We start from the raw sequence: 14,288 nt of genomic DNA on the forward strand, positions 1-14,288 counted from the left end.
GGGTAGAGTGTGTGGCTAAAGTGGTCAAAAAGGGCATGGGCCCACTTGCCATTTTTAAACGTTTTGTGTTGTGTGTTAAACAGCTCTGCAATTCCTGTCATGTGTTAAACGCTCCCTAATTTATAAGTCCTCTCCCTCTTGTCCCCAGTACGAGAATGATTTAATTACTTTTTTTTTTTATCCTCGAGATTTCTTTGGCTCCTCTCCTCCTATACAGTGATTTACCGTTTTTGCCCCTCTCCAATTGCGATGCCTCAATTTCTTTGTAAATTAACTTATAGGCCCTACCCTTAACCCATATTGTTGTTCTTAACCGTGATATTCATTTTGAAAACAACACTAGGAAACAAGTCAACATATCCCAATCTCATATTAAGTAACTCAATTCCATTTTAATTATGTTTGACAACGATTTATGAGGTTAAATATCTAGGGCTAGATATAATTATGAGTATATTTTAAATCATTTACGTTCTAGAAGATAGATCGAACTTGGACAAATATGAGTGGACTCTAACCAATAACCATAAGTGCAAGTAGGACTGTAGAAAACATAAGAAAAATGTTTCTAGGGTGAAACGGGAAAAAAGTTGTGCTGGGCAGTAGTCCTATCACGCAGCAGCAGTATTGAAGAAATGAAAAAAAAAAAAAAAAAAAAACCACTAATTCTTATCACATAGTATATTTTAATAGGATTATTTTTTGACACTGTAATCTGTCACAAATTTACACGAAGAAAGACATGACAACTCATCTAATCCAAATATGTTGTTGGAGGAAGGGCAAAATGGTCAATAGGGCAAACCCCAGAAGGTCGAGACTCGAGACAAGGCAACAATTAGACCGGGACAAATTTGTTCACAGGAAGAGAAAATAAAATGGAAAAAATTGTGAGAACAAGGGGTGCGCATCTACGCGCACTCAGTTCTAGTTAGCAGCACCCTTACCCACTTTACAAAAGCCAGTTTCGTGGAAGTACCCTCTCTCTCTAAAAAAAGGCTCAAAACCATCGGATTGGCCATCCAATCAAAACAGCAAATGCATGCACCTCTTCCCATATATAACTCAACACCCAAACCCACCCTTCCTCTCATTCTCTCCTTAACTTCCTCTCTCTCTGGCATTTTCACAAACATCACTCACTCATCTCACAAAACTAACCAACACTGTTTCAATGGAAGCAATGAACAGGTGCTCGTCTTCCACTTCGTCTTCCGACACTTCCTCTTCAGAGTCTTCTCTTCCCAGAAATCCTAACAAGCCGGAACGCATCAAGGGTCCGTGGAGCGCGGAAGAGGACCGGGTCTTGACCCGGCTCGTCGAGCGCTACGGACCCAGAAACTGGTCCTTGATAAGCCGGTACATAAAGGGTCGGTCGGGTAAGTCTTGCAGGCTCAGATGGTGCAATCAGCTGAGCCCGAACGTCGAGCACCGACCCTTTTCGCAGGCGGAGGACGAGACCATTTTAGCTGCCCATGCCCGATTCGGGAACCGGTGGGCCACCATTGCCCGGTTGCTCCCGGGTCGAACTGACAACGCCGTGAAAAACCACTGGAACTCGACGTTGAAGAGAAGGGTAAGAGGAGAGCATCACCATCGTCACCAAATAGACGGCGTTAATTTTGTTGGCGGTGGCGGCAATGTAGCTAATTATGAAGGGATGAGCACGAGTTCGGTTTCTGGATCTTTGGTTAATGGGTCGGTGGAGTTTGACCCGTTGACCGAGTTGACTTTGGCGCCGCCGGGGATTAGCGGGGCCTCTATGGTGTCGGTGCAGCAAAGGAGTGAGAGTTTGCCGTCGGGGTTTTGGGATACCATGAGGGATGTTATAGCTAGGGAGGTTCGAGATTACGTGGCAACAACATTTTCTGAGCCTTCGGGGCTTCGTTGATTATTAATCAATGTTCTTAAATTCTATTTATGTCCTGTTAATATGTGATTTTCAATTAGTTCTCGTAAGGCAAATGTAATATTTTTCGAGTGCTATAAACTAAGAAGCTTTGCAATGGGTTTGTAGCAGTTAACGGCCGTTATCGCTGCATCCGAAATCTTGTGTTCGAATCTCCTCTCCTCCTCTTCTCATATTGTTTGTATAAAGTTCTCCTCCTCTTCTCATATTGTTTGTATAAAGTTCTTCAAGCTGGGGAAATTCTACTTTAAACTGAGCGTTACAGCCTGTCACCAACGAACAAGTGGAAGTTAGTATGGAATTTGATGAGATTCGAAAAGACAAAAAAAAAGGGGAGGATGTTTAAGCTGTTAAGTATTTAATTAGTGGGCTTAGTTGGATGCTTATTTTTCCAAGTTTGCTTTTGGCCAACAATATATGCTTGCTTGCTTTTCTGAATTTGTGAGGGTGCAAATTAAAACTGGGGGCTATAACTAAATTATTGTGATTGGAATTTAGTTATAATTAGGGAAAATCCTCGTTAACATAATTTTCTTTTTTTGGTAATTGGCACCTACTGGAAGTACTTTGGATTCTGGATCCCAGCTGCCCAGAGAATATAATTATATCCATATTAGGCATGTCCATTTTAAAAGGAAAGCACAATTGGGATAAGAACGTATAATTCTCTGCAGTACCAACAAAAGAAAACGACATAACTATTCAACCGAAAAAAGAGAACATATTATATTGCTCACCACTAGCCTGGCTAAAATTTCGTTACATCTTTAAAAAAGTTGTGTGTAAGGGTGTGTAACTCAAATGTTTAAAGACAGTTAATATATGCTCGAGATTCTGTTTTCAAATTCCCCTCCACCAATATCAATTGTACAAAAAAAGAAGAAGTTGGGTTATGAAATTTGTATGAATTTTGATTTAACTCAGGTCCTTACAAAAGCGGACTATTGTTTTTGCTTTTTCTTCAAGAACCTATTGCTATGCATTTAGTCTAGAATCAAAGTGCAATTCGTCCCATGTGCATGAATAAAAACAAGTTCAAAGTCTGATTGAAAGCAATTTAAAAGGCCACCACTGACTTGTATCTCTCTTCATGGAAAACGAGACTTTTGGAATCACTTTTCTGCCACTGGAGGAAAAAGCGTACGACATAGCGGCACCTTGTTTTGGCGTGGTTGTAAGCCAATGTCACTCAAACTCAAAGTTCTGCCCCACTTCTACAGAAGCACTTTTGGATTTGTGTAGTTGATTCATGCATGTTTTAAATCTGCCAAAACCCCATCGTAGAAAATTGGAAATCATAATAGCGACATGTGAACACGTCAAATATTCTGGGTTGTCAAAGGCCCATAGACCAATAATAGCCCTAGCCAAATCTTGGGTTTTCAGTATAATAGAGCCCAGTTCTATGTAGACTATAATGCTGGAGTAAGGCCCAATACAGGAGAAGAACTTTCATGCAATGGGATCGTCAACAGTTATGGTAAGCCAATCATGCACTGTTATGTGAGAAAGTTCTTCCAACACATACAGAAGAGGCATCTTCGATTAATCAAGTGCTTGCGTTTTCTGACTTGTTAATTTGAGTTACAAATTCATACAAGAATCAACAAGATGCATAAACATGATGGATTGAGCCTTTTCCTTTGTATTTATGAAGCCAACTCTTATTTTTTTGGTTTAATTTCTGGAATTAATGTAAAAGAAAGTTCAAACAAAATAATCTTTATTGTGAACATGAAAATCAAGAAACAGAGGCAAATTATTCAAACACTTTTTCCCCACTATAACTTGTACAGTGTATCATGGGAAATCAAGAAGGAAACCCTTCACCCTTATTTTCAATCATAACCCTCCAGAATTATTCAACTGCATAATCAATCTGGTGTGTGTGTATATATATATAGCCCCAAAAGAGAGCAGTTTGGAAAATAGTGAGATTAATTCCAACGTGGCAGTGGGACCGCAAACAACTTCATGAGCCCATCCTTGCAGTTCTTGCCATCCTTCCCACTACTGGCAAAGTAAGATGGCCTCCACTCAGTCAGCTCAACCTTGAAGCCCTCACCAGTTCCCTGCGTCTCACTTGCCAACAGCTTGGCTTTGCTGAAATCGCACTTTATGTAGCTCCACAGGTTTGGGAGCTGGTACACGCTGTAACCAGAGTCGTTCTCATACTTGAACACTGCAAAATCAGATCACATAAAACAAAGTTTGAATAATTTCACATGCATTATATGATTTCATGCACGTACTAGGGTAGGGAGGGTTTACAACAGTTACTCATGCCTCCGAGGTCCTATGTTCGAATTCTCTTTCTCCTAATGTCGTTTCGTTTGTATAAATTTAAAAATAAAACACGGGGGTGCTTACCCAATTGGTCCTTTATGTAGAAGGGGCTGTTTTGGAAAGCCCAATCGGTGTAGTTGAAGCCATAACGCCAGCCTTCAGAGCCTCCAACGACGAGGGTTCTGGCCTCGCTCGCTGCCAGTAGAGAGGCAGCAGCTAGAAGCAGAAGGAACCCTCGTGCATTATAACTCAAAGCCATGCTAGCTGTTTGTATCTCAAAGTATATTGCTCCTTCAATAAAGTGCTAAGATATTGAAAACTCGAATATGGGAAGGAGATGAGAAAGCATGAGGGCTCATGGGGTTTATATAGGGCAAAAAAATGTGACCAGAATTGCCTCTTTCTCTTTGGTTGGTGAAAATATGAGGCCTCGGTAATGACTGAATTGCCATACTTCAAATTTTGCAGCTGGATTGTAATTTCTGTGAGGGCATGACCAGAAAACGGGAGGGTAAAAGGGTAAAATTATCGGCTGACAAATTGTTCTGGTCATCGTGAATTTGGTCATTATCCACTTAGAACAAGAATTTGATGAAGTTGATATGATTAGTAGCGCATTAGCAGTTAAAAAAGTCAGCCAAGGCAACGGAATGTAATTGTGGGTTCGTTAACACACGAAACGGTCAACCACCGGCATTCTTATTTTATTTTGAAATTGTCTCAGTTTGCAGGCTCATGGAAAATTATATCGGCAATGCGCTTCACCCAAAGTTTGACATACTTTTTGGAAAATTTTTGGGTTTGATTTTTATGTGTGTTTGGAAATAACTTGGTGATCGCATTGTGCGAAAGCTTGGTGAGTTACCATTTTCAAGATGATGGTGGAGTCTGTTTGGTTACTGAGAAAATTTGGGAAAGGGGGGAAATAATAAGTTTTGAACATTTATCTGGGAAGCCCATGATGACAAATGGGCTCAATGGGTTGCCTAGTTCTAGCTCAATGGACCTAAAAGTCATAGCTCAACCTTAACTTTAACCACGAGTCATTCTGTAGTGAGGGCTTTATCCAACAACTAACCAATTTGATTCATCAGCTAACCAATTTGCCTTAACTATTGACCGACTCTGATAAGGTGTTGTTTGAAGATCTTGATTTCAAAGCATTGCAATAAATAAAAAAAGGCAAATTTGAGTTTTAAAAACAGAGAAATCATCACATGAAACCTGAAATTGAAGAAAATAAGGTATCTTTAAGAGGTGAATGTGTTACACTGAGAGCAGAATAACTTCAGCAGCTAGCAGATGGCAGATTGTTTACTGAATTGGTGGGAAATGACCAAAAACTCAAAAGGACCAGTACCCATCATTATCAACCCTGAAAAAGAATATGATTTTGTTGCTTCTGCAACCATAATTGAAGCAGTTATATTACTCACCTTCATTGGGTCCACACACACTTTCATTTAATGCTCATAGCTGGTGGGTTGATTTTGAAGCTGTGAGCAATGTTGTTTGCTTGCAATTGAATCTAAAAAAAAGTACAGTAAAACAGCTGCCTGACAGCAGTTTCTAGCTAAAATAATATATTTTTTTCTTTTCAACTAAACAAAAAACTTGGAGTGGCAATTCAAAATTCAAAGAGAAGTCTCAAAAATGCATTTCAGTCTGCAAAATCAATGATACCAACATCACAAATGTAAAAAAAATGAACAAACAAAACACAACTGATAGAGGAGTTTTCAACTGCTACCATATCCAAAAAAACCCAACAGCTAGAACATCAAAGATTTGCAGGTTGTGGGGTTTGAGGAGATTGCTCTTCTTGCTGAAGCTCAGATCCTTGATGGGTTTGGGCTGGAGTTGAAGTTGAAACAGAGGAGCAAGACACATTAGGCCTGGAAAGTGGTGGGTTGATTCTTCCATCAATGCAAGATGAGCATTTTGTCTCTGCCCAGCTCTCCAAATCATAATGGCCATATCCTATTATGCTCCTACCAGAGCAGAGCCTCCCAATTACAACAGCAACCACACCCAAGATTATGACCACAACAAGAACAGCAACCACTGCACCAATGGAGCCATGGGGTGAGTGAGGGTTTGCATTTTGCTGGAGCACAAAGTCTGGTGGAGGTTGCTGATCTAATGGCATTGACATTGACATTTTAGCAAAGACCCAGAAGAGGGAAGAAGACTCTGTTTTTTGCTCTTGGAGCCTTGAAATGTTCCCCAAATGCTGCAAAGTTTGAAGCTTTTTGAGTTACTCAAGACCTCAGTATAGGCTTTAGGCTATGTAGCCTATTCTAGCCAATGCATGGTTTGCTTTTGCAACTTGGTTCTTGAAAGCCTAGATTTATTCACTTGTTTGGGAGAAAAGGCCAGAACTAGAGTTATTCTCTTATGTAGTAGACTCACTAGAGAGAGAGAGAGATTGTAAATTTGTAAGATTCTGTTGAAACCTAATGAACATTCTCCATCAGCTGATTTTTTTACCCAATAGTAAAGGCCTCAGGAATCTTTTTTTATTTAAAAAATATTAATTTTTTAAAATTTTATATTAAAATTAGGGGAACCCCAGAGGCAGTAAAAAGTAATCGGTAAAGTTGGAATCTTGGAATTGTAGAGCACTTTCCAAGAGTTACCCTTTTCGGAAAAACGTCCTTGAGCTTTTTCAGTTACTTTTTCTGTCACCCTAAGGAAGAATTCATGCTATAAAAATAAAACTATAACCTCAGAAAACCTACAATTTCAAACATTAGAAAAGCCTTTCAATAGAAAAATTATTACATCTAATTTGGAAAAGGGTTTCATATTTTCAAAGCCTGCATGAGTTTTATAAATCTGTTATGTAAATCCACAATAACATATAATATTATTTTCATCAAATCAAATCTATTGACACCAAACAAAGTATACCAACGTAAATTAAACTAATTAACCAAAATGTACGTGCCCGTTCTCTTACAATCAAGTGCGATATTCCTCCAGTATAGTAGAGTCACTTAGAATATTATAAATAAAAACCCACTTTAGTATCTTGGAAATTCCCAGAACCATTCGTCTGCATTTTCAAATTAATATTCTCACAGAAGTTGACAGTCAAATTGTATATGAACCCCTAGCGCTCTACGACACAGGTATTATGGGATGGAACCCTGACAATACCTGAGCCAATTTCCCAATCCCCATTATCGTTTAAAAGTCACATAGATCAACGGTCCATGTTGCTCCTCACTCTATATAAAATTCAGTAAATTTACAGCAGCTGGAATTCCAACTCCCACCTCTCACTCTCTCAAAAAAAATTTTTGGAGGCAAATCAATCAGTCAGATGATGTCATGGCTGCCAATCATGACATAATCTGGTTCTCAAATCCTGCATCATGTCGACATGATTTTTTGGGTGGTGTAACCGTCGGGTGATGTTTCTATTATTTTTTTCTCTTATGAGACTCTCGTTTGATGATGTTATTAACTTACATGTTATAATATAAGTGGACGTGACGGAGGAAAAAAAGAAAACGCAAGCGAGATGGCAGCTGATGGGTTAGCTAATTGAAGGTGGGGCTTAAAATTGGGCTTCAATTGTTTGAATGCTACATGTGATTTAATTGGTTGGGCCAGGCTAATTTGTTGTTAGTTTGGTGTCTTTGGGCCTTTGGTTCCTTGTGACAATCGCCGTCAAGAAATCCCTTTCATCGTAGGGCTACATCGAGAATGTTAAATTAGTTAAAGAAAAGATCAAGCCAGCCAACCGCATTCCATTTATCATGTGAGATTATGAACCACAAAACAACATCAATGGTTCTTAATTAAATCCGCCGTGGTCCCTATGAATCGATGAAGATAAGATTTTAACCAGCCCACAGATTTCGACTGCCGATGGTGACGTACACAGGGTGACGCGGTTGCCGAATTATTCAGAGGCCTTGATGGTTATTTCCACGGTGAGAAGCTGAGAGCGTGCCCACTTTGTAATATTGCTCCATATAATATTATTAAAATAAGACATCCAATAATGTCCAAGAAAGATCGGGGCCCTGGTTGGTTGTGTGTATATTTATTGTGTGATAAAAACATATTTGTCTGCATTGTTTCCATTCTCTTCTTCTTGGCCCATCTTCCTACTGGGACTTGAAGCTGAGCTTAAGCGGTGAGTGAAGATGAATGATGGGGAGGCTCAAGTGGACGCTCATCAAGTGGAGGCAGATCTAGCCAGGCCCCGGCTAGCGTGAGGGCACCTGTGCCGCCTCGAGGTGCTGTGATGAAGAAGATTGTTTCTGACATGGTTAAACCCTTTGCCACTTCTTCCTCCTAATCATCATGATCAAGCATTGAAGCTTGTCATGTATGTTCATGTGTTGCTCTGCTCTGTAAATATTTCTCAACTCTAGCTTTATGTGAAATAAACCCTAATGTAATCCCCTTATTATTATCATCCTGCGGAGAGCAGGTGAGGGGGGAATGCTTGATTAGGGTTGAAATTTCCGAATTGATGTAGTTAATGTCAGTAATTAACGTTCATGACTTGTTTGTTTGGAAACTATTGGAGTTTGTGTTTGGTAACAGAGTGTTGCTATTTTCACCAGATACCTTTTATACCCATTTCTCTTTTAAACAGAATATTTTCAAAAGGCCAACGCCACTGGCCACTGGGTACAAAATAGACGAAATAAGATTGAATTCTTTTCCATCAAGGCTTTTCTTTAACTTCTTCTTCGTTATATGGAGGGTTCTATTTACCCCAACAAACATCTCATGCCATCTAACAAGCCCACAACAAATCTGCAAAAATGATTGAAGAAATTAGTTAAATGGTACCTTAATTGCTAATCTGGTGGGAAGAAGGTTACCGGCATTTCCCAAGGAATAAGAATGAAAGACTCCATTCCCACATTTCGTAATGCTAAGAAAGTAACCGGGAAATATCACTTTATTTCCTCTCCCATGTTTGTTTTGAGTAGGAATGAAAAATAAAGTTGGTATAAATTTTCAATTATACCTATATTAAATCAAATAAAAAAAGAATGCATTTAATGATATATTATAATTCTAAATTATTATGGGGATAAAATAGTCATAAAAAATATGTATTTAATGTTAGCTCATTTTCCCAAATTTTCCCATAAGGAGGAAAAACAAAACCTAAGTTGGGAGGATGATGGCTTCACTTTCCCCCTTACTTTCCTATGAGCCAGGTAACGATTTCCCATACATAAACTTACTAAACATGGGAAAGCAATTGATTTTTCATTCCCAAGTCTCCTTTCCCATAAACTAAACGGGGCCTAAGTAAATAGATAAATACAGTAGCTGCCTTCATAGTGGGCCTAAAACATACCTGAAGAGAAAATGGGGCTGATGAGTAAAGCTTAATGCCAGACCAAAAAAAGAAGTTGGGTTTGCAATTGGACCACAGACTATTTTGGGCATGCCCAACTAAGCGTAACAAAGAATTAATTCCCAAACATTGTCTGCAATTTCCACTCTAAAGTTAGGGAGGCATGATGAAATCATGAAAGCAGCCAGCCACCATCTTCCTAACCGTTGCCCAACGGATTTCATACCCGGCAACCAAATTCAAATATCTGAAAAGCAAAAGAACAAAAGCAAAAGCCACATTCACACACACACCCACCTTTTTCCTCAGTTTCACAAATAAAATAGTACCACCACTATATAAATTTGGTCACTCCTATGTTCCACATTAATTTCCTAGCCTCATTTTAATCAAATTCTAGCAAAATGGGTTCTTGCATTAGCAAATGCAGACCCAGAAGACACATGATAGATGAACTCAATCATGTCCAAGACAAGCTGGTAATCTCACAAGCTCCATCTAGATTAGCTGCTCCTCCAATTTCTGCTTCAAACAAAATCTCCCCCTCTCCTCCATCCCCTTCCAATTCCACTTCCTCTGCTTCTTCCTTCACTTGCACCACCAACACAAGCACTTCCCACACCAGCAGCTCACTAACCTCAACCCTGTCAAGTGCTTCTTCAGTCTTGAGTTCGAAAATCGACCGGTCTTTCTCCAACGAGTTCTTGTGGTCATGTTACAAGGAAAACCCACATGTAGTTCGGATTAATTCACTCAAAGAAGCAAGCTTTTCCTCATCATCACTGCCACAGAAGCCGCTTTTGCCAGCAGCAGTGAAGAAGAAGCAGCCAAACCTGAAAAACGCAAATGCGTCTGTTACGCCTCAAAAGAGAGTGAGGTCAAGCTCACCAACCCCATTAACAAGACAAAAGAGCTTCCGAAAAGAGCCAGAGAGGCCGCCTATGATCTCTGCATATTCTCACCCAAGTAGAATCTTGAGGTCACCTTCTCCAAGCAGAAGGTTCAACATGGCAAACCCACCAAAAGAATCAAGCCATTCAAAGCCTAACGCGTTGAATCTCAGGCCTGCAGCAAGTTCAAATTACAGCAATTCAAGCCGGCTGCTTAGACCTTATTTGAGGAACAGAGAAACAGAGACGCGCATTCACAGGATCAGCTCCAAAATTGATGAGGTTGCAGTTGGAGAAGCTCTAGCTGACTATATGGACTCTCTTCCAGCAGAGGACATTGACAACCCCTTAATCTCTCTCGATTGTTTTATCTTCCTCTAGTAGATTAATATTGTGAGTGTGTGTGTGGTCGTGCATATATATATTTGAAAAGGTTGTGAATTCATTCATTTATATGATCTGCTGGATCAAATTAATTCATTTCAACTTCTGTAAATTTATTTGGTTTGCCTTGTTTTTTCTTTTAAATTTTTTGTATCGTTACCCGATTGTTTGTTTTGATGAAAATTACGAGAAATGTTTGATGTGTTTATTGTTTAGGAAATTCGTATGAACGCATAAATAATATAAGAGATGAACTATGTAAACACGTTCAAGGAGCTGTATCCAAAAAAAAAAAAAAAGTTCAACGGGCTTGACTTCTTTAGAATTTTGGGCTTTGATGGTTTTATTTATATCGGCTAAACAACAAGAAAGAAAGTTTCATTCACCAAAAAAAAAAAAAAAACCTTTGGGCTTAGCTATATGAGAAAGGCTCATTATTGAGGCAGATTTTGAGCCTAGCTAGATTGTTGCTCAAAGAGCTGTAGAAAATACTCTCTCCTGTAGAAAATGACATTGATTTGCAGATTAGAAGTTTCAGATTTAAATTCTTGATATTATAATTCTGTAGAAAATGACATTGATTTGCAGATTAGAAGTTTCAGATTTAAATTCTTGATATTATAATTGTGTGTGAAAAATCCTCATTTCCTGGAATTTAGACTATCGCTTGTATTAATTTAAAAAAAATACCCTTCTCTCTCTCTCTTGTTTTTGTTATCGGGTTTGCTTTTTTTATTTGTTGGTTTTAAATGCATATATTTACAAGTAATAGATTGCACAGTGCTACACAAGAAAACAGCCAACAGGCTACCCATATAATGTGATGCACTAATTTAGTTTTTGCAGTCCAACTTACAATAATAAGAATTGTTTAATAATCGTATTATACATGATGAAGTGAGGCGATTGACTCTGAATTTATTAGTGCTTGATCCAAAAGTTGAAACAAATTAAAACCTAATCGTTGACGTTGGATCAGAATCTTCTCCCTAAATTGTCTCGCAAATTCCCCCTACCCCTAATTTTGGAGACACTGTTTAGCCGAAAACGAAGGCCACTTAGGCCATGCACATCATGGATTTTGATTTTGTGTCCCTAAAATTGGAACATGACGGATGGCTTCACATGCACCAGTCTGGGTTAATTTTGGTACAAATCGACCTTTGTAATTGGATATCCCTGTCGGCCGGAAACACTAGATTCTTCAAAAATTTAGGGAAAAAAGAGTGGTGCCTCACTAAGATTAGCTAGCCTAAATACCCCATCTCATGTTGATATATATGTTGGAAAATTTATTAATTTTCTGTTATGAAAATTAAATTCGACCATATGTGATTTTCAAGTTTGGAACAATGCGTCTCTTAAATAAAGAAATGCATTACTTGTCTTTTCAAATTAAGACGGTAGGAATAATCTATAAATAAAGAAGTCCATTACATCATTTGAATCCCATTCATGAGTCTTTGTCAGTTTAATAGTGTCTCATATTGAGAGAGTTCAAACACAAGTCTACATTTGTTGTTCTTGTGGTTTGGAGGTCATTGTATCTTGGGAAACGTTAGTCATTAGAACCTTGAAGCACCAGTGAGGGGCAATTTTGTCTTAAAGAGATAAAAGGAAGTTCTAGACTCGACCATATTCTGGTTTTTCAAAAACTTCTTTTATATTGTTTGAGTTATTTTAAGCATTTAAATTGGTATTTATTGGCATGGAAATTCTGATTTTCTTTAAATATATAGCAATTTAAATCTCATTATTTTCCAACAATATATATATATATAGATTGTATTTCACTAATCCAAACTGTTTATCTTGTAGATATTTATTTAAAGATCATCTTTATGAAAAAATCACTTGAATCCAATATCATTTGACCACTCAATTAAATTATTAAAATTATAGTACTTTCTTGAAGCATCGTATTCACTGATAATTTGTGAATGAGAACCTAAAAAATAGATAGTTTGGATCGTTGAAATTTTTTTTGTAAGGTACCCTAAAGAACGTCCTTAAAATAAAATTATTTGAAGAATCCTTCAATAGAAGGGAACTATATATAATTATAATGTGTAAGTAACTTTAGTATTGTTCATAGGGACATGATGTAATATTTTCAACCTTGAATTATTCAATGGGTACGTTGTGTGTGATATCAACCTTGAATTATTCAATGGGTACATTGCTTATATTTTAAAAGTGCATTTTCAACATACGGAGTGTTGCTATTTTCAGTCTATTGTCCTGTTTATTTATCCATCTTATCTTCCCACTTACTGTATAAATTTGAAAAAACACACTCTATATATCCACACACCTATATTTCTAAAATACCATTTCATTATATTCAACCAAAACCCATAAATGAAGCGCCCCCCCCCCCCCCCCCCCCCAAAAAAAAGAAAAAACAAAACCCAAACAAACCGAGCAACCTCTTTCCTATTCTTCTTCTTCAATCATAATTCCAAAAAAAAATCCCGAAAGACACCCTTTAGTCCCAAGTCCCTACAGCATGCCCTTGCTTTCATTGAAAATATGCTAGCCTTCAACCCCCTGCCAATTCAAAACCCAATAACCCTTTGAGTTATTCAACCTAAAACCATACCAAATAACAAACGAACGAAAAATAAAGAATCAATTCATTCATAGGGGTGGCTGTCGAGAGGAGGGAGGAGAGAAATAAGGAGAAAAAAAGGAGGAGGTGGAGGGTGGAGGGTGCATGGGTGCATGGGGAAGATAAGACAGATAGTAGGTTGGGTCTTTCTTGGCTGTTGAAGAGAGAGAGAGAGAGAGAGAGAGAGGGGAATAGAGAAAAGGAGAGATGAGGTGGGGTTTGGATGTGTGGTTGGGTGGTGGGTTGGTCTGGTTTTCATTGGGATGAGGGAGAAGGGGGTTTTAAAAGTCATTTTATAAAGGGGTAAATTTTTCTTTAAAATTTTGAAAATGAGGCGGATGGAAATAATAACACTTCTACAAACGGTAGTGATTATGTTATAACAGAATTAAGATTTAAGGAAATCACTTTCACTATCGATGTTGATTCAAGGTACGTAAGAGTTCATGCAAAATGAATTAGCGGTGGAAAGTTATGTTGAGAGAAGAAAGGAGGATAGGGAGATAATAAAATATATTGCCGTTGGTTTGTTCTACTAGTTAGAACTTAGAACCACCTAAACAAAATTTGAAAAGTGTAGCATCTAAATTAAAAATTTATTCTTTATTTATTTGGTGTATAAGCATGCAGTGATCTCCCTTCCTCCCCGATGATGAATGCGTACTGCACGCGTTGTATTGCTCTCATTTGTTCCAACAAAAAAACGCAGTAAACCCGAAGGCGTTGCATTGCTATATCACTATAAGTTCTATAACTATGATCTTCCATGTAATATTTTAACATGTCTGCGTGGCACTTACTAGATAGATAGCTTGTTTTTATATCGTCCAAAAGACACCTAACATATATAATAAGCCAAATAAAGGATAT

General features: G+C 38.1%; 4 protein-coding genes across 4 annotated transcripts; 2 read left to right on the forward strand and 2 right to left on the reverse strand.

The window, feature by feature from the left end:
• Positions 1 to 937: 937 nt before the first annotated feature.
• LOC117629660 (transcription factor MYB73-like) lies at positions 938 to 2,181 on the forward strand. The gene has a single exon (XM_034362229.1). It carries the CDS (start codon positions 1,175 to 1,177, stop codon positions 1,889 to 1,891), a length of 717 nt encoding a protein of 238 aa, XP_034218120.1. The 5' UTR covers positions 938 to 1,174; the 3' UTR covers positions 1,892 to 2,181.
• Positions 2,182 to 3,615: 1,434 nt separating this feature from the next.
• LOC117629687 lies at positions 3,616 to 4,514 on the reverse strand. The gene is made up of 2 exons (XM_034362259.1): positions 4,280 to 4,514; positions 3,616 to 4,091 (listed from the first exon to the last, which is right to left on the reverse strand). The coding sequence occupies exons 1-2, from the start codon at positions 4,452 to 4,454 to the stop codon at positions 3,847 to 3,849; spliced, it is 420 nt and encodes a 139-aa protein (XP_034218150.1). The 5' UTR covers positions 4,455 to 4,514; the 3' UTR covers positions 3,616 to 3,846.
• A 1,131-nt stretch (positions 4,515 to 5,645) lies between these two features.
• LOC117629697 lies at positions 5,646 to 6,638 on the reverse strand. Its single transcript, XM_034362266.1, has one exon. The coding sequence runs from the start codon at positions 6,354 to 6,356 to the stop codon at positions 5,976 to 5,978; it is 381 nt and encodes a 126-aa protein (XP_034218157.1). The 5' UTR covers positions 6,357 to 6,638; the 3' UTR covers positions 5,646 to 5,975.
• Positions 6,639 to 9,921: 3,283 nt separating this feature from the next.
• Positions 9,922 to 11,015, forward strand: LOC117629679 (segmentation polarity homeobox protein engrailed). Its single transcript, XM_034362248.1, has one exon. The coding sequence runs from the start codon at positions 9,938 to 9,940 to the stop codon at positions 10,802 to 10,804; it is 867 nt and encodes a 288-aa protein (XP_034218139.1). The 5' UTR covers positions 9,922 to 9,937; the 3' UTR covers positions 10,805 to 11,015.
• The last annotated feature ends 3,273 nt before the right edge of the window (positions 11,016 to 14,288 follow it).

This window comes from Prunus dulcis, chromosome 1, assembly GCF_902201215.1.
Source record: "Prunus dulcis chromosome 1, ALMONDv2, whole genome shotgun sequence".
Classification (NCBI taxonomy): Eukaryota; Viridiplantae; Streptophyta; class Magnoliopsida; order Rosales; family Rosaceae; genus Prunus; species Prunus dulcis.